The sequence below is a fragment of the Salvelinus namaycush genome, unplaced genomic scaffold (genome assembly GCF_016432855.1).
Source record: "Salvelinus namaycush isolate Seneca unplaced genomic scaffold, SaNama_1.0 Scaffold73, whole genome shotgun sequence".
In the NCBI taxonomy this organism is placed as follows: domain Eukaryota; kingdom Metazoa; phylum Chordata; class Actinopteri; order Salmoniformes; family Salmonidae; genus Salvelinus; species Salvelinus namaycush.
In genome coordinates, this window is record NW_024061453.1 from 209,508 (window position 1) to 233,663 (window position 24,156).

The window sequence follows — 24,156 nt, forward strand, 5'->3', positions numbered from 1 at the left end:
CAATTTTATGAGCCCCACCAACACAGTGAATGGGAAAATGGATTCAAAAGGAACTGGAGGAGGGCTGTGATTTCGTTAATGACCTATAATGTCATTTGTCTATGTATAAAATGGTCATGGTTATATCATTAACAGTAGCAGAGAGCCACTCTGGAAATGTGACCTGTTTGAAGATTATATTGTTCCAAACAATATTGTCTAAAAAATTAAGAAAACATTTTATTATCAAAAAAAGGGTACTTTTGAGAGAATATTTTTAATAAATTCATGTGAAACATTGTATTTCAGAATCTAGTCAGTCCTTATTTTACAGCAAACTATATAAAGAGTAAAATGATACCATTTGATACCGTATCATGTACGGATCACATATAATTTGTCTGAATGGGGTCTGACAGTATAATGCCTAGATGTTGTCTGGATCTTGTACAGATCATAGGGTCTGTCATATAATATAATGACTGTGGGGTCTGACAGTATAATGCCTAGATGTTGTCTGTGTCATGTACAGATCATAGGGTCTGTCATATAATATAATGACTGTGGGGTCTGACAGTATAATGCCTAGATGTTGTCTGTGTCATGTACAGATCATAGGGTCTGTCATATAATATAATGACTGTGGGGTCTGACAGTATAATGCCTAGATGTTGTCTGTGTCATGTACAGATCATAGGGTCTGTCATATAATATAATGACTGTGGGGTCTGACAGTATAATGCCTAGATGTTGTCTGTGTCATGTACAGATCATAGGTTCTGACTGAAGGCATTTGTAGGTTTCAAATCTGCCAAAAATGTCCACTTTCATCACCCCCAAAAATGAAGAAGTGATACAAATGTCAGACGTCCTTCCTCCTGATGAAGTTTATAGCAACTTCCTCCGAAGTCGCCAAAAAATAAAATAAATACGTTTACATTTTGTTTTGGGGGGTGCAGAATGAACTACTGATTATTTGGATGGGACAATATCCTAACTTTATTGAGACGGATCATTTAAAAATACAATTTTATTGAGTAAATGTATGTATTGGTTGTCTTCGAGATTTAAAATGTAATGAATTGGGACGATCCCGGGCTGTGTCATTACCTGCCGTCACCGCGAGTCCCATAAGGCGGTGCACAAAATGGAGTCCCTGCTGGATAAAAGGGTTAAAGGGAAGTGAAACCGTCTGTAAATGAGAGTTTAAGAGAATGTCTCGGTTTCATATAACTGTTTCACCACACCGTCTGGTGATGGTGACAGTCACAGTGCTCACTGGTCAGGGCGCGTCACATATAACTGTTTCACCACACCGTCTGGTGATGGTGACAGTCACAGTGCTTCCTGGTCAGGGCACGTCACATATTACTGTTTCACCACACAGTCTGGTGATGGTGACAGTCACAGTGCTTCCTGGTCAGGGCGCGTCACATATTACTGTTTCACCACACAGTCTGGTGATGGTGACAGTCACAGTGCTTCCTGGTTAGGGCGCGTCACATATTACTGTTTCACGACACAGTCTGGTGATGGTGACAGTCACAGTGCTTATTGGTCAGGTCACTGAACAAATGTCCTGTTACAGGAGGAAAGAAGGTTGGCATCAACCCCAAGATTAATAACCTGATGCCGGGTTATGAAGGGGCCAAGTATGACCTGGTGTGGATCTGCGACAGCGGAATACGAGGTAAGGAAACTTTTACTCTGGCTTGTATCCCAAATGGCACCTTATTCCCTACGTTGTGCACTTCCCTGGTCAAGAGTAGTGCACTACGTAGGGATTATGGTGCCATTTTGGGACGTTTCCTTACTCTGATTTTGAATCGTAACAGAATGAATCAGCAGCAGGATTACAAATCAGTGAGCGGCCCTGTTTTCGTTCTCATCACCCGTTAGATAATGCAGAGACTCTATGTATTAGAACCCTGGAACAAATCAACTGAACCTAGATAAACCAGACTTTGATTGCTTTACATGCAAAACATAAAATGTATTTTATTCACCTATATTCAAGTACTGTAGTTGGATGAAAAATACTATGAAAATGATACGTTAGATCCCATTGCCTGATCTGTAAACTGCTGATTTTTAATAAAATAAAATGAACAATGGGCTTTCTAAATACATTGATTTGTTCCTGTTCCTCCCCAGTGAAACCGGACACTCTGACCGATATGGCCAACCAGATGACAGAGAAGGTGGGGTTGGTTCATGGCCTTCCCTACGTGGCCGACAGACAGGGCTTCGCTGCTACACTGGAGCAGGTGGGCATCCTTACAGACAGAGGCTCTCAATTCATCTTCCCTCCATCCCTTGCATCCTCTGTCCTTACCTCTATCTCAAAAGTCAGAGAAAAGAGGACGCAAGGCATTTAAAAAAACCAATTTGAGAAAGACCTGGGGGAGCCGAGGGAGTGGGGTATTAACTAGCCTGCTGGTACTGTATTAGAGAGGGAGGGAGGTATTAACTAGCCTGCTGGTACTGTATTAGAGAGGGAGTGGGGTATTAACTAGGCTGCTGGTACTGTATTAGAGAGGGAGTGGGGTATTAACTAGCCTGCTGGTACTGTATTAGAGAGGGAGGGAGGTATTAACTAGCCTGCTGGTACTGTATTAGAGAGGGAGTGGGGTATTAACTAGGCTGCTGGTACTGTATTAGAGAGGGAGTGGGGTATTAACTAGCCTGCTGGTACTGTATTAGAGAGGGAGTGGGGTATTAACTAGGCTGCTGGTACTGTATTAGAGAGGGAGTGGGGTATTAACTAGGCTGCTGGTACTGTATTAGAGAGGGAGTGGGGTATTAACTAGGCTGCTGGTACTGTATTAGAGAGGGAGTGGGGTATTAACTAGGCTGCTGGTACTGTATTAGAGAGGGAGGGGGGTATTAACTAGGCTGCTGGTACTGTATTAGAGAGGGAGTGGGGTATTAACTAGGCTGCTGGTACTGTATTAGAGAGGGAGTGGGGTATTAACTAGCCTGCTGGTACTGTATTAGAGAGGGAGGGAGGTATTAACTAGCCTGCTGGTACTGTATTAGAGAGGGAGTGGGGTATTAACTAGCCTGCTGGTACTGTATTAGAGAGGGAGTGGGGTATTAACTAGCCTGCTGGAACTGTATTAGAGGGAGTGGGGTATTAACTAGGCTGCTGGTACTGTATTAGAGAGGGAGGGGGGTATTAACTAGGCTGCTGGTACTGTATTAGAGAGGGAGTGGGGTATTAACTAGCCTGCTGGTACTGTATTAGAGAGGGAGTGGGGTATTAACTAGCCTGCTGGTACTGTATTAGAGAGGGAGTGGGGTATTAACTAGCCTGCTGGTACTGTATTAGAGAGGGAGGGGGGTATTAACTAGGCTGCTGGTACTGTATTAGAGAGGGAGTGGGGTATTAACTAGCCTGCTGGTACTGTATTAGAGAGGGAGGGGGGTATTAACTAGGCTGCTGGTACTGTATTAGAGAGGGAGTGGGGTATTAACTAGGCTGCTGGTACTGTATTAGAGAGGGAGGGAGGTATTAACTAGCCTGCTGGTACTGTATTAGAGAGGGAGTGGGGTATTAACTAGCCTGCTGGTACTGTATTAGAGAGGGAGTGGGGTATTAACTAGGCTGCTGGTACTGTATTAGAGAGGGAGTGGGGTATTAACTAGGCTGCTGGTACTGTATTAGAGAGGGAGGGGGGTATTAACTAGGCTGCTGGTACTGTATTAGAGAGGGAGTGGGGTATTAACTAGGCTGCTGGTACTGTATTAGAGAGGGAGTGGGGTATTAACTAGGCTGCTGGTACTGTATTAGAGAGGGAGTGGGGTATTAACTAGTGTTGTGTTGTGTTTCCTCTGACTGTCCTGACAGATTCCTATATAACCCTCCAGTTCACCTGTAGGGGATCGTGTTGTGTTTCCTCTGACTGTCCTGACAGATTCCTATATAAACCTCCAGTTCACCTGTAGGGGATCGTGTTGTGTTTCCTCTGACTGTCCTGACAGATTCCTATATAAACCTCACTCATGTTACAACAATGGTTGTTTTCTAACCATTAGTTTTTTTTATTTCGCCATCCGTTTGTCTGACTGATGAATAACCTTAAATAGTCTTTGTTTTTGTGCGTTAAACCAATAAACAATGAAGTCCAAAAAATTACTGATGGTTCGTACACGCACACACACACACACACAAAATAGTTCAGAAATTCCAATATTTTATATCGTTTTTTTCTTTTTCTGTCACGGGGACTTGGGTAAGGTCTCGGTGTCGAAGGCCTAGCTAAAGACTGCTACCTACTAATCTACCTCCATTTTCTAACAGGTGTACTTTGGCACGTCCCACCCGCGCTCCTACATCTCAGCCAACGTGATGGGTATTAAGTGTGTGACAGGGATGTCATGTTTGATGAGGAAAGATATCTTGGACCAGGCTGGAGGGCTCATAACCTTCGCTCAGTACATCGCTGAGGACTACTTTATGGCGAAGGCCATCGCTGACAGGTACACCACACAGTCATATCTAATACATGTTGCACCTAACCTTAACCCTTACCTTAACCCTTACCTTAACCCTTACCTTAACCCTAACCTTAACCTTAACCTTAGACCTTAACCTTAGACCTTAACCTTAGACCTTAACCTTAGACCTTAACCATAACCCTAACCTCAACCCTTACCTCAACCCTTACCTCAACCCTTACCTCAACCCTTACCTCAACCCGTACCTCAACCCGTACCTCAACCCGTACCTCAACCCGTACCTCAACCCGTACCTCAACCCGTACCTCAACCCGTACCTCAACCCGTACCTCAACCCGTACCTCAACCCGTACCTCAACCCTTACCTCAACCCTTACCTCAACCCTTACCTTAACCTTAAACCTTAACCCTTACCTTAACCCTAACCTTAACCCTAAACCTTAACCCTTACCTTAACCCTTACCTTAACCCTTAACCCTTACCTTAACCCTAACCTTAACACTAAACCATAACCCTAACCCTTACCTTAACTTTAAAACATAACCCTAAACCTTAACCCTAAACCATAACCCTTACCATAACCCTAAACCATAACCCTTACCATAACCCTAAACCTTAACCCTAAACCTTAACCCTTACCTTAACCCTAAACCTTAACCCTAAACCATAACCCTTACCTTAACCATAACCCTAAACCATAACCCTAACCCTTACCTTAACCCTAAACCATAACCCTTACCTTAACCATAACCCTAAACCATAACCCTAACCCTTACCTTAACCCTAAACCATAACCCTTACCTTAACCCTAAACCTTAACCCTAAACCTTAACCCTAAACCTTAACCCTAAACCTTAACCCTTACCTTAACCCTAAACCTTAACCCTTACCATAACCCATAACCCTAACCCATAACCCTAACCCATAACCCTAACCCATAACCCTAAACCATAACCCTAAACCATAACCCTAAACCATAACCCTAAACCATAACCCTAAACCATAACCCTAAACCATAAACCATAACCCTAAACCATAACCCTAAACCATAACCCTAAACCATAACCCTAAACCATAACCCTAAACCATAACCCTAAACCATAACCCTAAACCATAACCCTAAACCATAACCCTAAACCATAACCCTAAACCATAACCCTAAACCATAACCCTAAACCATAACCTTAACCCTAAACCATAACCTTAACCCTAAACCTTAACCCTAAACCATAACCCTAAACCCTAAACCTTAACCCTAAACCATAACCCTAAACCATAACCCTAAACCCTTACCTTAACCCTAAACCATAACCCTAACCCTTACCTTAACCCTAAACCATAACCCTAAACCATAACCTTAACCCTAAACCATAACCATAACCCTAAACCTTAACCCTAAACCTTAAACCTTAACCCTAAACCCTAACCCTTACCTTAACCATAACCCTAAACCATAACCCTAACCCTTACCTTAACCCTAAACCATAACCCTAAACCATAACCTTAACCCTAAACCTTAACCCTAAACCATAACCCTAAACCATAACCTTAACCCTAAACCATAACCCTAAACCTTAACCCTAAACCATAACCCTAAACCATAACCCTAAACCATAACCCTAAACCTTAACCCTAAACCTTAACCCTAAACCTTAACCCTAAACCATAACCCTAAACCATAACCCTAAACCCTAACCCTAAACCCTAAACCTTAACCCTAAACCTTAACCCTTACCTTAACCCTAACCCATAACCCTAACCCTAAACCATAACCTTAACCCTTACATTAACCCTTACCATAACCCATAACCCTAACCCATAACCCTAACCCATAACCCTAACCCATAACCCTAACCCATAACCCTAACCCATAACCCTAACCCATAACCCTAACCCATAACCCTAACCCATAACCCTAACCCATAACCCTAAACCATAACCCTAAACCATAACCCTAAACCATAACCCTAAACCATAACCCTAAAACATAAACCTTAACCCTAAACCATAACCTTAACCCTAAACCATAACCTTAACCCTAAACCTTAACCCTAAACCATAACCCTAAACCATAACCCTAAACCCTAACCCTAAACCCTAACCCTTACCTTAACCCTAAACCATAACCTTAACCCTTACCTTAACCCTAAACCATAACCCTAAACCATAACCTTAACCCTAAACCATAACCATAACCCTAAACCCTAAACCTTAACCCTAAACCTTAACCCTAAACCTTAACCCTAAACCTTAACCCTAAACCCTAACCCTTACCTTAACCATAACCCTAAACCCTAACCCTTACCTTAACCATAACCCTAAACCATAACCCTAAACCATAACCTTAACCCTAAACCATAACCCTAAACCATAACCTTAACCCTAAACCATAACCATAACCCTAAACCTTAACCCTAAACCTTAACCCTAAACCTTAACCCTAAACCATAACCATAACCCTAAACCATAACCTTAACCCTAAACCATAACCCTAAACCATAACCCTAAACCATAACCCTTACCATAACCCTAAACCTTAACCCTAAACCTTAACCCTAAACCTTAACCTTAACCCTAAACCTTAACCCTAAACCTTAACCCTAAACCTTAACCCTAAACCTTAACCCTAAACCTTAACCCTAAACCTTAACCCTAAACCTTAACCCTAAACCTTAACCCTAAACCTTAACCCTAAACCTTAACCCTAAACCTTAACCCTAAACCTTAACTTCTCTGGGGCAGGTGAGACGCAAACGTCCCGTCCCACCGGCCAATAGCCAGGGAAAATACAGCGCGCCATATTCAAATAACATGATATAAAAATCAAACTTTCATTAAATCACACATGTAAGATACCAAATTAAAGCTACACTCGTTGTGAATCCAGCCAACATGTCAGATTTCAAAAAAGCTTTTCGGCGAAAGCATAAGATGCTATTATCTGATGATAGCACAAAAGTAAACAAAGAGAAGCATATTTCATCACTGCAAGCACGACACAAAACGCATAAATAAAATATAAATCATGCCTTTGACGAAATTCTTTTGTTGGCACTCCAATATCTCCCATAAACATCACAAATGGTCCTTTTGTTCGATTAATTCCATCGATATATATCCAAAATGTCCATTTATTTGGCGCGTTTCATCCAGAAAAACACAACTTCCAACTTTCGCCAAGTCACTACAAAATATATCAAAAGTTACATGTAAACTTTACCAAAACATTTCAAACTACTTTGGTAATACAACGTTAGGTATTTTTAAACGTTAATAATCGATCAATTTGAAGACGGGATGATCTGTGTTCAATACAAAAAGAAAACAATCTGACGCAACTTTTTTCGTAACGTGACTCTCTCAAAATATTTACTTCATGTGACCCTCATTTACGATAGCCCTACTTCTTCACTACACAAAGGAATAACCTCAACCGATTTCCAAGGACTTTTGACATCCAGTGGAAGCGGTAGGAACTGCAAGCATGTCCATTAGAAACCTGGTGTCTCTAAAAAAACTAATTTAAAAGACAGTGACATCAAAAAAATACAAATTCTGAATGTTTGTCCTCAGGGTTTTGCCTGCTACATAAGTTCTGTTATTCTCACAGACATGATTCAAACAGTTTTAGAAACTTCAGAGTGTTTTCTATCAAAATCTAATAATAATATGCATATCTTATATTCTGGGGATGAGTAGCAAGCAGTTGAATTTTGGCATGATATTTTTCCCGAAAGTGAAAATGCTGTCCCCTGCCCTCAAGAAGTTAACCCTTACCTAACCCTTCGCTCAATACAGCCTAGTTTATCATATACTGTATGTTGACACTTTTTAATTGTGTGTGTCTATCGTACATATACAGTACCAATCTAAAGTTTGGACACACCTTCTCATTCAAGGGTTTTTCTTTATTTTTACTATATTCTACATATGTGTTTCATATTCTTGATGTCTTTACTATTATTCTACAATATAGGAAATAGTCAAAATAATGAAAAACCCTTGAAAGAGTAGGTGTTTCCAAACTTTCGACTGGTACTGTGTGAATGTGTGTGTTATTTTTTATATATATAAATATATATTATTTAATATCATACAGTGGACTCCTAAGTCTATAGGTCTATGCTTGCAATGCATTTAGTGCTTTAATATCCGACAGCTGAACCATGAGACAATTGTTGTTTTAGGGAAGTTTAAAATAATACAATAAAGTTGGCTATGAAGTTTTGCATATGTTACACATCGAAACACAAGGAATAGTGTTTTTGTTATAGGCTGTTTAAGGACACAAATGTGTCTCAACATCCCTTGTTTATTTTTTGCGCTGGTTGGTCCTCAAAAATTTTACATTTTATTTAAATGTGAAAAGAATAATATGCTTTCAATTTTTGTATTTATTATTATTATTATTTACAATGACGGGCTACACTGGCCAAACCATAACCCGGACGATGCTGGGCCAATTGTCCGCCGCCCTATGGGACTCCCAAACATGGGTTGTGATACAGCCTGGAATCTGAACCAGGGTCTGTAGTGACGCCTCTAGCGATGAGGTGCAGTGCCTTAGACCGCTGCTCCACTCGGGAGCCCTGTATTCTGTACCCTGAACCCGGTTCACATCTTTGCCTTATAACCCCCTGCCACTTTGACCTGTTTTATTGTCGATCCCCTAAACATCGATGATATGATACAGTTGTGTTTTGGTGTTATTGAATCTTTCATTGGATTGCTGGCCATTGGCCAGGTCTTAACTCCAGCTCTTAAAGGGGAAGTTCAGTATTTTACAACTTGATGTTAGATATTTCCTCAACCTGAAAGTAGTCTATGGGTGGCTGCTTAAAGAAAACCAAGCCACATATTAAAGGTCCGCCAACTTTAGCCACTGGTAGCTAACAGGCTCTGTAATATGGCTTGGTTTTCTTTAAGCAGCCACTACAAAGGTCCGCCAACTTTAGCCACCGCTAGCTAACAGGCTCTGTAATATGTGGCTTGGTTTTCTTTAAGCAGTCACTACAAAGGTCCGCCAACTTTAGCCACCGCTAGCTAACAGGCTCTGTAATATGTGGCTTGGTTTTCTTTAAGCAGTCACTACAAAGGTCCGCCAATTTTAGCCACCGCTAGCTAACAGGCTCTGTAATATGTGGCTTGGTTTTCTTTAAGCAGCCATCTACAAAGGTCTGCCAACTTTAGCCACCGCTAGCTAACAGGCTCTGTAATATGTGGCTTGGTTTTCTTTAAGCAGTCACTACAAAGGTCCGCCAACTTTAGCCACCGCTAGCTAACAGGCTCTGTAATATGTGGCTTGGTTTTCTTTAAGCAGCCACTACAAAGGTCCGCCAACTTTAGCCACCGCTAGCTAACAGGCGGCTTGGTTTTCTTTAAGCAGCCACTACAAAGGTCCGCCAACTTTAGCCAACAATCAACGTGAGCGATTGCGGCTGAATTTCCCTTTTAACTGAAGGGCTAACTGTTTCCTTTTTCCCTCCCTCCTCATCTCACAGAGGATGGAAATTCTCCATGGCAACGCAGGTAGCCATGCAGAACTCCGGGTCCTATTCAGTTGCTCAGTTCCAGTCCCGCATGATCAGGTAAACAAACTATCAGGGCTTAAACTTTCACACTCAGCCATTGTTATAGAGCAGATTCCTGGAGGGCCAAGGGTCTGAGTTATTTCTCTCCTCCTTTTTTTTGTACTTGATTGATCAATTAAGGTCACAGTAGACACAACTCTCCAGAATTGAGTTTGACACCATTGTCCTAGATTATTTGAACATGTGCCATTTTTTATTTCTAAAAGCTAATTTAGCTGTTTCAGTCTCCTAATAGTCCACTGACTAGCCTGCCACGTTGGGATTCAGATTGCTTCAGATCTACCGACTCAGATTAAATGTGTGTTTTTTTTATTAGTTACATTGATCAATCTTTCACTTGTGTATAGTGGGATGTTTAGCCTATTTCACAGTATAATGTCTTAAGTTACGTAGATGTGTCTATAGATAGTCTAAGGGGTGTCTCATCCATAGAAACAGAATGTTTTTACTTCCTGCTTTACTGCTATTTGGATGCTCAAAATGGCCGCCAGTCCACCCATTATAATGTAATTGACCTGAATTGGGACTGTTCAATGGCCGCCTGTCCACCCATTTTATAACGTAATTGACTTGAATTGGGACATCCGTTCAATGGCCGCCTGTCCACCCATTTTATAACGTAATTGACCTGAATTGGGACATCTGTTCAATGGCCGCCTGTCCACCCATTTTATAACGTAATTGACCTGAATGGGGACATCCGTTGATTGTAATTCTGTGGTCTGTTCCTCCCTCTCAGGTGGGCCAAGCTTCGTATCAACATGCTCCCCGCCACCATCTGTGAGCCCATCTCAGAGTGTTTCGTAGCCAGCCTGATCATTGGCTGGTCGGCGCATCACGTGTTCCACTGGGATATTATGGTCTTCTTCATGTGCCACTGTCTGGCGTGGTTCATCTCTGATTACATCCAGCTCCGAGGAGTTCAGGTAAACACACACACACACACACACACACACACACACACACACACACACACACACACACACACACTGTCTGGTGTTGTTCATCTCTGACTACATCCAAGTTACCAGGTTGTCTGCTATTAATGTTATGTCTGGGAAGTAAAACCCGATAGCCACTGCTCATTACTCTAATTGAGAGACAGAAAAGTTCAGAATAAAATCAGATGGAAGAAACAAACGGAGTATGTTTTTCCCTTCTCCCCCTTCCAGGGCGGCGCGCCGGCCTTCTCCAAACTGGACTACGCCGTAGCCTGGTTCATCAGAGAGTCCATGACCGTCCAGATCTTCCTGTCGGCCCTGTGGGACCCCACCATCAGTTGGAGGACGGGGCGCTACAGGTTACGATGTGGGGGTACGGCCGAGGAGATCCTGGACGTATAGCGAACAGCCTAAGTCCCACCTACAGGGACGCATAACCCGAGTCCCATCACCCCCAGGGGCCAGAGACAATACCAGACACAGACTGATCAGCATCCCTATATAGTCAGCTACTTTTGACCAGGGCCCTACACCTGCCCATATTTTCTGCTCTGGTTAAAGGTAGTGCACTATATAGGGAATAGGGTGCCATTTGGTATATGGCCAGAGAGAGATGGCAACATTGAGTGGAAGAAAATAAACTATCCTCTATTGGCGTGACGGTTAGAAGGAAACTACCCGCTATTGGCGTGACGGTTAGAAGGAAACTACCCGCTATGGGCGTGACGGCTAGAAGGAAACTACCCGCTATGGGCGTGACGGCTAGAAGGAAACTACCCGCTATGGGCGTGACGGTTAGAAGGAAACTACCCGCTATGGGCGTGACGGTTAGAAGGAAACTACCCGCTATGGGCGTGACGGTTAGAAGGAAACTACCCGCTATGGGCGTGACGGTTAGAAGGAAACTACCCGCTATGGGCGTGACGGTTAGAAGGAAACTACCCGCTATGGGCGTGACGGTTAGAAGGAAACTACCCGCTATGGGCGTGACGGCTAGAAGGAAACTACCCGCTATGGGCGTGACGGCTAGAAGGAAACTACCCGCTATGGGCGTGCCGGCTAGAAGGAAACTACCCGCTATGGGCGTGACGGCTAGAAGGAAACTACCCGCTATGGGCGTGACGGCTAGAAGGAAACTACCCGCTATGGGCGTGACGGCTAGAAGGAAACTACCCGCTATGGGCGTGACGGCTAGAAGGAAACTACCCTCTATGGGCGTGACGGCTAGAAGGAAACTACCCTCTATGGGCGTGACGGCTAGAAGGAAACTACCCTCTATGGGCGTGACGGTTAGAAGGAAACTACCCTCTATGGGCGTGACGGCTAGAAGGAAACTACCCGCTATGGGCGTGACGGCTAGAAGGAAACTACCCGCTATGGGCGTGACGGCTAGAAGGAAACTACCCGCTATGGGCGTGACGGCTAGAAAACTTCATATGGAATTCATAGTGTTTTATGGTTTTTAACCTGTGTGTTGAAATATATAATTTATTACTGATGCTCTTTTTCTCTCTACCATCCAAACTGTTGAAAACCGAGATCCTCCTGTCATGAAGTGAGCCCTACGTCCCAAATTATACCCTATTCCTCATTTAGTCTTGATTCTACACTCAATATTGTTTTTAATGTGAAAACTTAAGGTCCAAACCCAGGAGTTCTCTTTGGTCCATTTTTTTTGGTTTTATTGGTCAGGTTTTCAAGCATCGTGGTCTTTCTGCTGTGAGATTGCTGACTATTATCAACAGACTGGATGCGTCGCAAAATGGCATCCTCTTCCCTATGTAGTGTACACCCTATTCCCTATGTAGTGTACACCCTATTCCCTATGTAGTGTACACCCTATTCCCTATGTAGTGTACACCCTAAGCCCATGAGGGATGTCATTTGGGATGCAGCCATGGTCTAAACCAGGGGGTATTCAACTCTGACCCTACGAGGTCCAGAGCCTGCTGGTTTTCTGTTGTACCTGATAATGAATTGCACCCACCTGATGTCCCAGGTCTAAATCAGTCCCTGATTAGGGGGGAAACAATGACTGGTGTCCCAGGTCTAAATCAGTCCCTGATTAGGGGGGAAACAATGACTGATGTCCCAGGTCTAAATCAGTCCCTGATTAGGGGGGGAAACAATGACTGGTGTCCCAGGTCTAAATCAGTCCCTGATTAGGGGGGAAACAATGACTGATGTCCCAGGTCTAAATCAGTCCCTGATTAGGGGGGAAACAATGACTGATGTCCCAGGTCTAAATCAGTCCCTGATTAGGGGGGGAAACAATGACTGGTGTCCCAGGTCTAAATCAGTCCCTGATTGGGGGGGAAACAATGACTGGTGTCCCAGGTCTAAATCAGTCCCTGATTGGGGGGGAAACAATGAGTGGTGTCCCAGGTCTAAATCAGTCCCTGATTAGGAGGGGAAATGATGACTGGTGTCCCAGGTCTAAATCAGTCCCTGATTAGGGGGGGAAACAATGAGTGGTGTCCCAGGTCTAAATCAGTCCCTGATTAGGGGGGGAAACAATGACTGGTGTCCCAGGTCTAAATCAGTCCCTGATTAGGGGGGAAACAATGACTGGTGTCCCAGGTCTAAATCAGTCCCTGATTAGGGGGGGAAACAATGACTGGTGTCCCAGGTCTAAATCAGTCCCTGATTAGGGGGGGAAACAATGACTTGTGTCCCAGGTCTAAATCAGTCCCTGATTGGGGGGGAAACAATGAGTGGTGTCCCAGGTCTAAATCAGTCCCTGATTAGGGGGGAAACAATGACTGGTGTCCCAGGTCTAAATCAGTCCCTGATTAGGGGGGAAACAATGACTGGTGTCCCAGGTCTAAATCAGTCCCTGATTAGGGGGGAAACAATGAAGAAATGTGTTGGAACTGGCTTAGAGTTTCAGAGTTGAGTTTAGACTGCTGGATAGGCTGATCTGAGGTGATCTGAGCCAGTAAGATCACCGTTTGTAGTCTCCAGTTCCTGGAGCGTTATTGGGTGTTCAGGCTTTTGTTCCAGCCCAGCACTAACACACTTTTTTAGTCTGGACCATGATAGGCTGATTGGGGGTGTTAGTGCTGGGCTGAAACAAAAGCCTGCACCCCCTCTGACCTGACAGTATAAAGCTCTGTGTCTGCTTTCTCTTTCTGGACTATGAGAATCCTTTAGTTCTTAACGTTCCTCTGACTCGACACGTCCGCTCGACACGTCCGCTCTGTCAGCGTTCTCTATTGAAACAGAGGGCGTAACTATCTCGCTTACTGAAGAAGGCAAGCGGCAAGAAATGCACTTAGCCAAATGTTTTGGAAATTTTACATTTTTTTTTGTTGTTGGTGGGAATGTGATTTATCCAAATTGTCCACGCGTTTCAGTTTTCTGCCCCCATTCATTTCATTAGTGTCATGTTGTGTAGTGGGGAAGTTCAATAGCTGTACACCCAATCCCCTATATAGTAGACTACTTGTGACTATTGCCTACCAGGTTTAGACTCTCTGGCTGGGTAGATGGGGGTCAACCAGGTTTAGACTCTGTGGCTGGGTAGATGGAGGTCAACCAGGTTTAGACTCTGTGGCTGGGTAGATGGAGGTCAACCAGGTTTAGACTCTGTGGCTGGGTAGATGGAGGTCAACCAGGTTTAGACTCTGTGGCTGGGTAGATGGAGGTCAACCAGGTTTAGACTCTGTGGCTGGGTAGATGGAGGTCAACCAGGTTTAGACTCTGTGGCTGGGTAGATGGGGGTCAACCAGGTTTAGACTCTGTGGCTGGGTCGACTCTGTTACCACAGTACAATTTACTGTATCACACAGGCATGGCAACCTTGATCTTTTGATGTAGTTACAATTATTTCGTTGCATAAGGTAACATATTATTTTCTAAGTCTATTTGTATTAGATTAGTCGTTAAAGCACAATCGCGCTATTGCCGTGGTGAAACGAGTTGATGCCGTATGCTGTCATATTGATTCTCCTGTTCTGATCGTGTTCAGGACGTCTTCATGCTGACTACTAGCAAACGGTATGTTTCAGCTGTTATGGGAGATGGATACTTTCAAATTTAGTCACAGGACATGTTGCTTCTGGAATTTCCAATGGCCTCTTTCCACTGTAACCACAGCCCTGGTCTGGCCTGAGACTTTCCCTGGGCTTAAACCCTGGTGTCTGGCCTGAGACTTTCCCTGGGCTTAAACCCTGGTGTTGCACCAAGTGCAGTTAGAATTGGACCACCATCTCCTAGCCTGGTCCCAGATCTGTGTGTCTCCTAGCCTGGTCCCAGATCTGTACGTCTCCTAGCCTGGTCCCAGATCTGTACGTCTCCTAGCCTGGTCCCAGATCTGTACGTCTCCTAGCCTGGTCCCAGATCTGTACGTCTCCTAGCCTGGTCCCAGATCTGTACGTCTCCTAGCCTGGTCCCAGATCTGTTTGTGTACTGTCTTGACAATGACCGTAGGCTACTGGTTTCCTACTCTGCTGATGAGACGAAGGATACGATGATGTGGATCTGTTTACTTCTATCCGTCTGTCAAATCTGTTGTTGATACACTCTTATAAATATTGATATGGCTGATATTGGGTTTTTATCCCAAATGGCACCCTATTCCCTATATAGTGCACTACTTTTGACCAGGGCCTTATGGGGGGTAGTGCACTATGTAGGGAATAGGGTGTCATTTGGGACACACTGGCATTGTTTTTAATGACGAGGAGAGGAAGGAAAAGTAACAGCAATAAAGGAATACAGCTTTCTGAACGAGACGTCGCTGTATTCCACTATAACAGGATATGAGAAATATATCACATCCTGTATTGAAACATTTCAGATGTGTTATTGGAAGACAAGACCGTATAAAAATAAAATTTCACCTTTCAGATTCAATATTGTATTGTTCCCGGAGCTAGAAACAATTATTCATTATAATAATGCATGTACATTTTAAAGTTAACTATTTGCTTTAAGGTTTGCAGTTAGCTGACTAGTAGACGAGTCAAATTCAGAAAGTAAACCCGATTACTATTCCAAGTTGTCCTCCATTTTTTTTAAGGCGTTTGAATGGAGATTTAAGTGTACTTCCTGAATTGACTGAAATTGACCCCCAACCCTGATACTAGCACAGTATGTGGATGCTTGAACTTGATTAGGGGGGAAACACACGGTTTAGACTGCTTCATGATGTACCCAACTATCTGTGAATGAGAGACTGCCTGCCTTGCAGTTCTAGTAGACCAAAGTATCAAGTGTCTCTGGAGGATGTGTCCCAAAATCGCACCCTATTCCCTACATATAGTGCACTATTTCTTTTTTGGGACCAGCGTCATGTCCCGGGGGTTGTACTTCAGAAACAGGAGATGGAGTCATGCTGGCTTGGACAAGGCTACTCTGGTCAAAAGTAGTGCACTATGTAGGAAACAAAAGCCTCAGTGTGACAGAACATGTTCTGCTTGGGATCTATTCTGTCTATTTGTATAGATGCTATATTATTTTTTAAACATGTTACGATGTATATTTATGAAGTTTGGGTAGATACCATTTGCTTTATGATGCCTAATTTATTTAAAGTTTGATGATGATATTGTTGGTATTTAATCTATAAGCAGTGGGAGAAAAAAAAAGGCTGGACAAACTTCTGTTAAAAAAAAAAAGAAATAAAGTTTTGTTTTTTAAAATATGTATTGTACTATGAAGCAGAATAATCCACAGCTGGAAACTGTGCCATAGCAGGAGAAATTAAAGCTTTATCAAACCATACCAAGGTGTACAGTCTTCATTGTATACTAACTGTGTTTATACTAGTATTATATACATGTGTCGTGTCTTTGGCATCATTAAAACGGAAGACTTATTTATCAAATAACTCAAATTATTATTACGTGATTAAACTGATTAATCATGTAACTGTAATTAACTAGGAAGTCGGGGCACCAAGGAAAATATTCAGATTACAAAACATTTTCCTATAACTTTCAGATATTTTAATATCTGTTTATATTTTAATATCTGATATTTTAATATCTGATCAATTAGTCTTTGAATTAATGAATTATTATTTACCTCACGTTAGTCTCATTCCAAACGTCGTAAATTGTTGGTTATCTGCACGAACCCAGTCTTCACTATGAGTCATCCATACATCAATTGTCTTAAAATCATTTATTTACTAACTTAAGTACTCACAGAAATGCATCACACAAACAAAATAGATATGTTTACAAAGAAATGATAGGGGGATGTGCCCTAGTGGGCTAAACAGGTATGGCGGCTTGTTAGACAGAGTGATAATTATAACAATTGAAATGCTAATCCTTTGCACATGAACGCTCACTCATTCGGGAATAATTGCAATCAATATATATATTTACGCTCGGTGTGTCGTCGGGATCTCTGTTGAAAAGTTTGTTTCTGTTGGAGAGTCTGTCCGCCCCCTTTCTCTCTGTCGGTGTTAGAATGGATAGTTCCGAGTGACATTCATTCATGTCGTTATAGAATAGTTGTTTCGGCGGTTGTCGGTCTTTGCGTTCAATGATACCGAATTCCTAGATGCAGACTAGTAATTAATATCAAAGACGTGTTCTTATTCTGTCGGTATCGATAGTCTAAGAGTTTAACCACGTGGTATGGTTAAAAGATTCAGCCATCTACTCAAACCTTAGCTTATACTCAGGTTTATGGTCTCTACTCAAACCTTGGCCCTCTCGTGGTAAGGTGGTCTGCAACCTTTAACCATCTCTCGTTATCGAGGTAAGCTGGTCTCCTCTCAAACCTTGGCCCTCTCGTTATCGAGGTAAGCTGGTCTGGTGATAGAAAACCCGGGTGGGGGTTTTATTCGGAAGAGCAGAAAAGGGCCTGTCCCATGACGCCCGACCATAACTGCTCATGGGCGGTCCTCTGATTTAGTTAAACTCCAAAGGGAATTGGAGTTTCCTTCATTAAACAGTCCAAAATCACATTACACAATTTCACAAACAGTTCCATCCTCACTCATTCATTTTATACAACAATTAGATGTAAGCCTCATATCTGAGGCTATTGTATAAACAGCGTTATGGTAATGTGGCTGTATTGTCTCTCATGAGTTTCACAAAATTGTACCAAACGGACCAGTTCGTAGCTGGATTCTTCACCGATCTTTTATACCTTCTCCAGAACATAAATGTTGTTCGGACCTCCAGTTCTGTGAGGTGGAAGAAATTCCTTTGTTCTCTCTATGAAACTCACTCTCTCTCTCTACTGTGGCCATGAGGAGATAATCTCCTCCAGGGATCTACGACTTGAGGTCGCAGAAGCCTGAGTGTAGGAGACAGGGAGGTAGAGGGATGGTGCATAGAAAAGGGTGAAGTGCTCGCTGTACCCAAAGAGGGCAACGTCATGATACATGTAACTGACAAAATAAAGGAAGTACTTGAGTAAATGAGGTATACTAAGTATGTTGAATGCAGGTGCTTCCACAGGTGTGGTTAACTTTAGTTCTGAGCCTCGTGATCAGCAGTCTCTAACATGGGTTTAACTTTAGTTCTGAGTCTTGTGATAAGACTCACTAGAATATATGAAGAGAATGGTTCAGAATATTAGGGCTCAATGAAAGCGAGCACACACATTCATCTCCTGGTAGATTTAAAAAATACTCTAATCTTTTATATTTAGCGTTAGGAAAGTATTTATAAATAATAATGAAAACAGGACTGGAGAGCCTTTTACGGACTAAATATATTGATGAATCTAAAATACAGTGGTTTGATTCCTCCTGAAAGTTGCCATGTTTAATTGATAAATCCACCAAATCCTGGAATGTGAGAAAAGTATACAATTAGAGTTGAAAAGTAGTCCTATAAATCTACCCTGATAATCCTCACTAATCATGGAACTGTGATGACAACAGTCCGGTCATCATGAACCGTGAAACGTGCTCCAGGTTTAAACTGCTACGTACGGTCTGCGTTCCGTAATGATTCCAATAGGCTACATGTCCCAGATTATTGCACAATTTGTAACCTAATATGATCCACTATTGCTAGCTATCCTCAGGAACGACCAGGGGTGCAACTTTCAGTGAGGATGGAGACATGTCCCACCCACATTCTGAAATTGCATTTTTGTCCCCCCAGTGTTATCATTGGAATGTGATACAAAACACGGCATCGGTGTGCTTTAGGACCATGCGGACGCCTCCGAGCGGTCGGGTAGGCTGTTTTGAAGTGTTTATTCAACTGGGTTTAGGACCCAGTGAAGGCAAAGCTTCTGGAAGGCTGGCTGGACCGGCATGGGAGTGTTGAGCATAGTTCATTGTGTACGTGTTGCGCTCTTCCACTGAGTTGTAAAAGGAAGCAGAACAGAAACTGGCTACTCTTTAGTTGACTGATGTAGCTGGCAAGGTAACTGCTGTTTAACAGAAAAAAAACAAATCAGGAACAAACACAGGAACGAGACAGAGGAAGGTTAAACTAACGATACAAAGGAAATGAACTATGAAGTCAGTGACAGTTGTAAATGTACAGTAGGTGGAAAAATCTGACGATATAATGAAAACAGTCTAGAAATCAGAAATCTCCTCAGTAGGTGGATTTAACTGACGATATAATGAAAACATTCTAGAAATCATAAATCACCTCAGTTGTTTTGGTGCTGTACTGTCATTTTCACATGGCAACAGAAGCCTATAGCTTGGGTCTCCAGATTTCATCCCTGAAAGGTTATAAGGCCACTATTTCATAAACAGCCCTGGGGTAAAGGTGATATGTTTCAGTTTGCTGCCTTATGACTGGATTCACATTTGTCTCCAGCGATCCTAAGGTAAAACAATTGTCATTTATATTTACAATCACCTTATTCTAACAGCTTACTCATGTACCTAGCTCTTATCAATAGCTCTTATCAATTTGTAAATTACAGTGCAGGAGAATGTTATTTCTTTCATAAAGACAGAAAGTAGATGATGTTGCACTGGGAACGTTATTCATCGCTTGTAAAGGTGGTGGATCTTAAGTCAAGGTAGACACACCTCCACCACACCTTCATTAATACGGTGTATCTGTAGACACACCTCCACACCTTCATTAATACGGTGTATCTGTAGACACCTCCTCCACACCTTCATTAATACGGTGTATCTGTAGACACGCCTCCTCCACACCTTCATTAATATGGTGTATCTGTAGACACCTCCTCCACACCTTTATTAATATGGTGTATCTGTAGACACGCCTCCTCCACACCTTCATTAATACGGTGTATCTGTAGACACACCTCCTCCACACCTTCATTAATACGGTGTATCTGTAGACACCTCCTCCACACCTTCATTAATATGGTGTATCTGTAGACACGCCTCCTCCACACCTTCATTAATACGGTGTATCTGTAGACACCTCCTCCACACCTTCATTAATACGGTGTATCTGTAGACACACCTCCTCCACACCTTCATTAATACGGTGTATCTGTAGACACCTCCTCCACACCTTCATTAATACGGTGTATCTGTAGACACACCTCCTCCACACCTTCATTAATACGGTGTATCTGTAGACACCTCCTCCACACCTTCATTAATACGGTGTATCTGTAGACACACCTCCTCCACACCTTCATTAATATGGTGTATCTGTAGACACCTCCTCCACACCTTCATTAATATGGTGTATCTGTAGACACCTCCTCCACACCTTCATTAATACGGTGTATCTGTAGACACCTCCTCCACACCTTCATTAATACGGTGTATCTGTAGACACACCTCCACACCTTCATTAATACGGTGTATCTGTAGACACCTCCTTCATTAATATGGTGTATCTGTAGACACCTCCACCACACCTCCATTAATATGGTGTATCTGTAGACACGCCTCCTCCACACCTTCATTAATACGGTGTATCTGTAGACACACCTCCTTCATTAATACGGTGTATCTGTAGACACCTCCTCCACACCTTCATTAATACGGTGTATCTGTAGACACGCCTCCTCCACACCTTCATTAATACGGTGTATCTGTAGACACCTCCTCCACACCTTCATTAATACGGTGTATCTGTAGACACCTCCTCCACACCTTCATTAATACGGTGTATCTGTAGACACACCTCCACACCTTCATTAATACGGTGTATCTGTAGACACACCTCCACACCTTCATTAATATGGTGTATCTGTAGACACGCCTCCTCCACACCTTCATTAATACGGTGTATCTGTAGACACGCCTCCTCCACACCTTCATTAATATGGTGTATCTGTAGACACGCCTCCTCCACACCTTCATTAATACGGTGTATCTGTAGACACCTCCTCCACACCTTCATTAATACGGTGTATCTGTAGACACCTCCTCCACACCTTCATTAATACGGTGTATCTGTAGACACCTCCTCCACACCTTCATTAATATGGTGTATCTGTAGACACGCCTCCTCCACACCTTCATTAATACGGTGTATCTGTAGACACGCCTCCTCCACACCTTCATTAATACGGTGTATCTGTAGACACACCTCCTCCACACCTTCATTAATACGGTGTATCTGTAGACACCTCCTCCACACCTTCATTAATATGGTGTATCTGTAGACACGCCTCCTCCACACCTTCATTAATACGGTGTATCTGTAGACACGCCTCCTCCACACCTTCATTAATACGGTGTATCTGTAGACACACCTCCACACCTTCATTAATATGGTGTATCTGTAGACACGCCTCCTCCACACCTTCATTAATACGGTGTATCTGTAGACACGCCTCCTCCACACCTTCATTAATACGGTGTATCTGTAGACACCTCCTCCACACCTTCATTAATACGGTGTATCTGTAGACACCTCCTCCACACCTTCATTAATATGGTGTATCTGTAGACACGCCTCCTCCACACCTTCATTAATACGGTGTATCTGTAGACACATCCACCACACCTTCATTAATACGGTGTATCTGTAGACACACCTCCACACCTTCATTAATACGGTGTATCTGTAGACACCTCCTCCACACCTTCATTAATATGGTGTATCTGTAGACACACCTCCACACCTTCATTAATACGGTGTATCTGTAGACACCTCCACCACACCTTCATTAATATGGTGTATCTGTAGACACGCCTCCTCCACACCTTCATTAATACGGTGTATCTGTAGACACGCCTCCTCCACACCTTCATTAATACGGTGTATCTGTAGACACCTCCACCACACCTTCATGTATTTGATATCCCCCCCTCAAAAATGAATAGCGGGTGAATAGCATGGTATTCTCAGGCTTAATTTGAAGGTCAGAATACTCGTTGAGAGAAACGTGCATAAAAAGGGAATTATGTTCCATTTACGCTCGCTTACCTGGGTTCTGAATCCCCCCCCCCCCCCCCCACCCATACTGCTACCATTCCAGTACATGGAGAGAATACTTTAGTAGTTATGTCTGTGAATTTAGTTTACACCAGAGATGACATGATAAACTGTGTTCAGTCAATGTTGTTTCCACATCGTTTCAATTAAATTTACGCTGAACCATCGTGGAATAGACGTTGAATTGACATCTGTGTCCAGTGGCTGTATAAAGTCAATACAACAACCAAGTAATGCAGTTAAACCCGTGGAGATATTTTCTACTTTAGATTCATTGGGAAACAAAGATCAAACTATAGAAACCTGAAAAGGTGAGAATATGTTACAAGCTGCTTAAAGGTTTGAATTACATGGTCACGTGTGTATTAGCCTTACACTGGCTATACATCCCATGACCAGACCTGTATCCGCAATATAGTGCACTACTTTTGAGCAGGGAATAGGGGGCCATTTGTGTTGATGGGCCCTGGTTAAAAGTAGTGCACTACATAGGGAATAGGAGGTAATTTGTGTTGATGGGCCCTGGTTAAAAGTAGTGCACTACATAGGGAATAGGGGGCCATTTGTGTTGATGGGCCCTGGTTAAAAGTAGTGCACTACATAGGGAATAGGGGGACATTTGTGTTGATGGGCCCTGGTTAAAAGTAGTGCACTACATAGGGAATAGGGGGCCATTTGTGATGCAGTTCTGATCTGCTAAGACTAAGACTAATCACGTGTAAAAAAAATTAAAGCCAGAATAGCATTTTTCCCAGATGATGTAAATCCCATATCCCACTAGTTTACACTTCAGGCCACAACACAACAATACTTTAAAAAAAAAAGTAGAATCAGTGCTATTTCTCATTCAATTTGTACAATTAGTTTTATTTCTAATTCAATACATTCATGTGATGCAGGTATCTTTGTAGAGTTATCATGAAAAGGTTGCCTTTACTAATATACTTAACACTCGTCATCCAGGCTGTATCACAACCGGCCGTGATTGGGAGTCCCCGTAAGGCGGCGCACAATTTGCCCAGCGTCGTCCGGGTTTGGCCGGTGTAGGCGGTCATTGTAAATAAGAATTTGTTCTTAACTGACTTGCCTAGTTAAGTAAAGGTTTAATAAAAAAAAATGTAAAAAAATTTACGGTGTAAATGTTCATATTCATTGTAGTTTTTTGCAGTGAAAGCCACAGAAAAAGCAACAATGTGTTGCTGCCTTCTGAGAATCCGTAGGCGAGCGAGTAAACTCTCACTGCCATCCGATCTATTGGCTAACTTGCAATCATTGGGAAATAAAGATTATCCTACCAACGGGACATTAAAAACTGTAATATCTTATGTTTCAACGACACGGATAATATAGAATTGGAGGGATTTTCAATGCACCGGCAGAACAGAGAAGCTACGTCTGGTAAGACGAGGGGCAGGGGTGTGTGTCTATTTGTCAATAACAGCTGGTGTGTGATGTCTAATATTAAAGAAGTCTCGTCTGAGGTAGAGTCCCTTATGATAAATTGTCGACCAAACTTTCTACCAAGAGTGTTCTCATCTGTATTATTTGTAGCCGTCTATTTACCACCACAAACCGATGCTGGCACTAAGACCGCACTCAACCAGCTGTATACGGCCATAAGCAAACAAGAAAATGCTCATCCAAAAGCGGTACTCCTAGTGGCCGGGGACGTTAATGCAGGCAAACTTAAGTCAGTTTTACCTCCTTTCTACCAGCATGTTAAATGTGCAACCAGAGGGGGAAAAAACTCTAGACCATCTTTACTCCACACACAGAGATGTGTACAAAGCTCTCTCCCACCCTCCATTTGGCAAATCTGACCATAATTCTATCCTCCTGATTCCTGCTTACAAGCAAAACTCAAGC

General features: G+C 42.8%; 1 protein-coding gene across 1 annotated transcript in view; it reads left to right on the plus strand.

Annotated features, from left to right (window-relative positions):
- ugcg (UDP-glucose ceramide glucosyltransferase) overlaps positions 1–11,400 on the plus strand; it is a 28,105-nt gene extending 16,705 nt beyond the window's left edge. The window contains exons 4-9 of the mRNA XM_038987441.1: positions 1,568–1,669; positions 2,134–2,246; positions 4,283–4,461; positions 9,942–10,028; positions 10,771–10,957; positions 11,204–11,400. Of these exons, the coding sequence (XP_038843369.1) occupies positions 1,568–1,669; positions 2,134–2,246; positions 4,283–4,461; positions 9,942–10,028; positions 10,771–10,957; positions 11,204–11,374 (839 nt within the window). The 3' untranslated portion in view covers positions 11,375–11,400. The remainder of the gene's footprint in view (positions 1–1,567; positions 1,670–2,133; positions 2,247–4,282; positions 4,462–9,941; positions 10,029–10,770; positions 10,958–11,203) is intronic.
- The last annotated feature ends 12,756 nt before the right edge of the window (positions 11,401–24,156 follow it).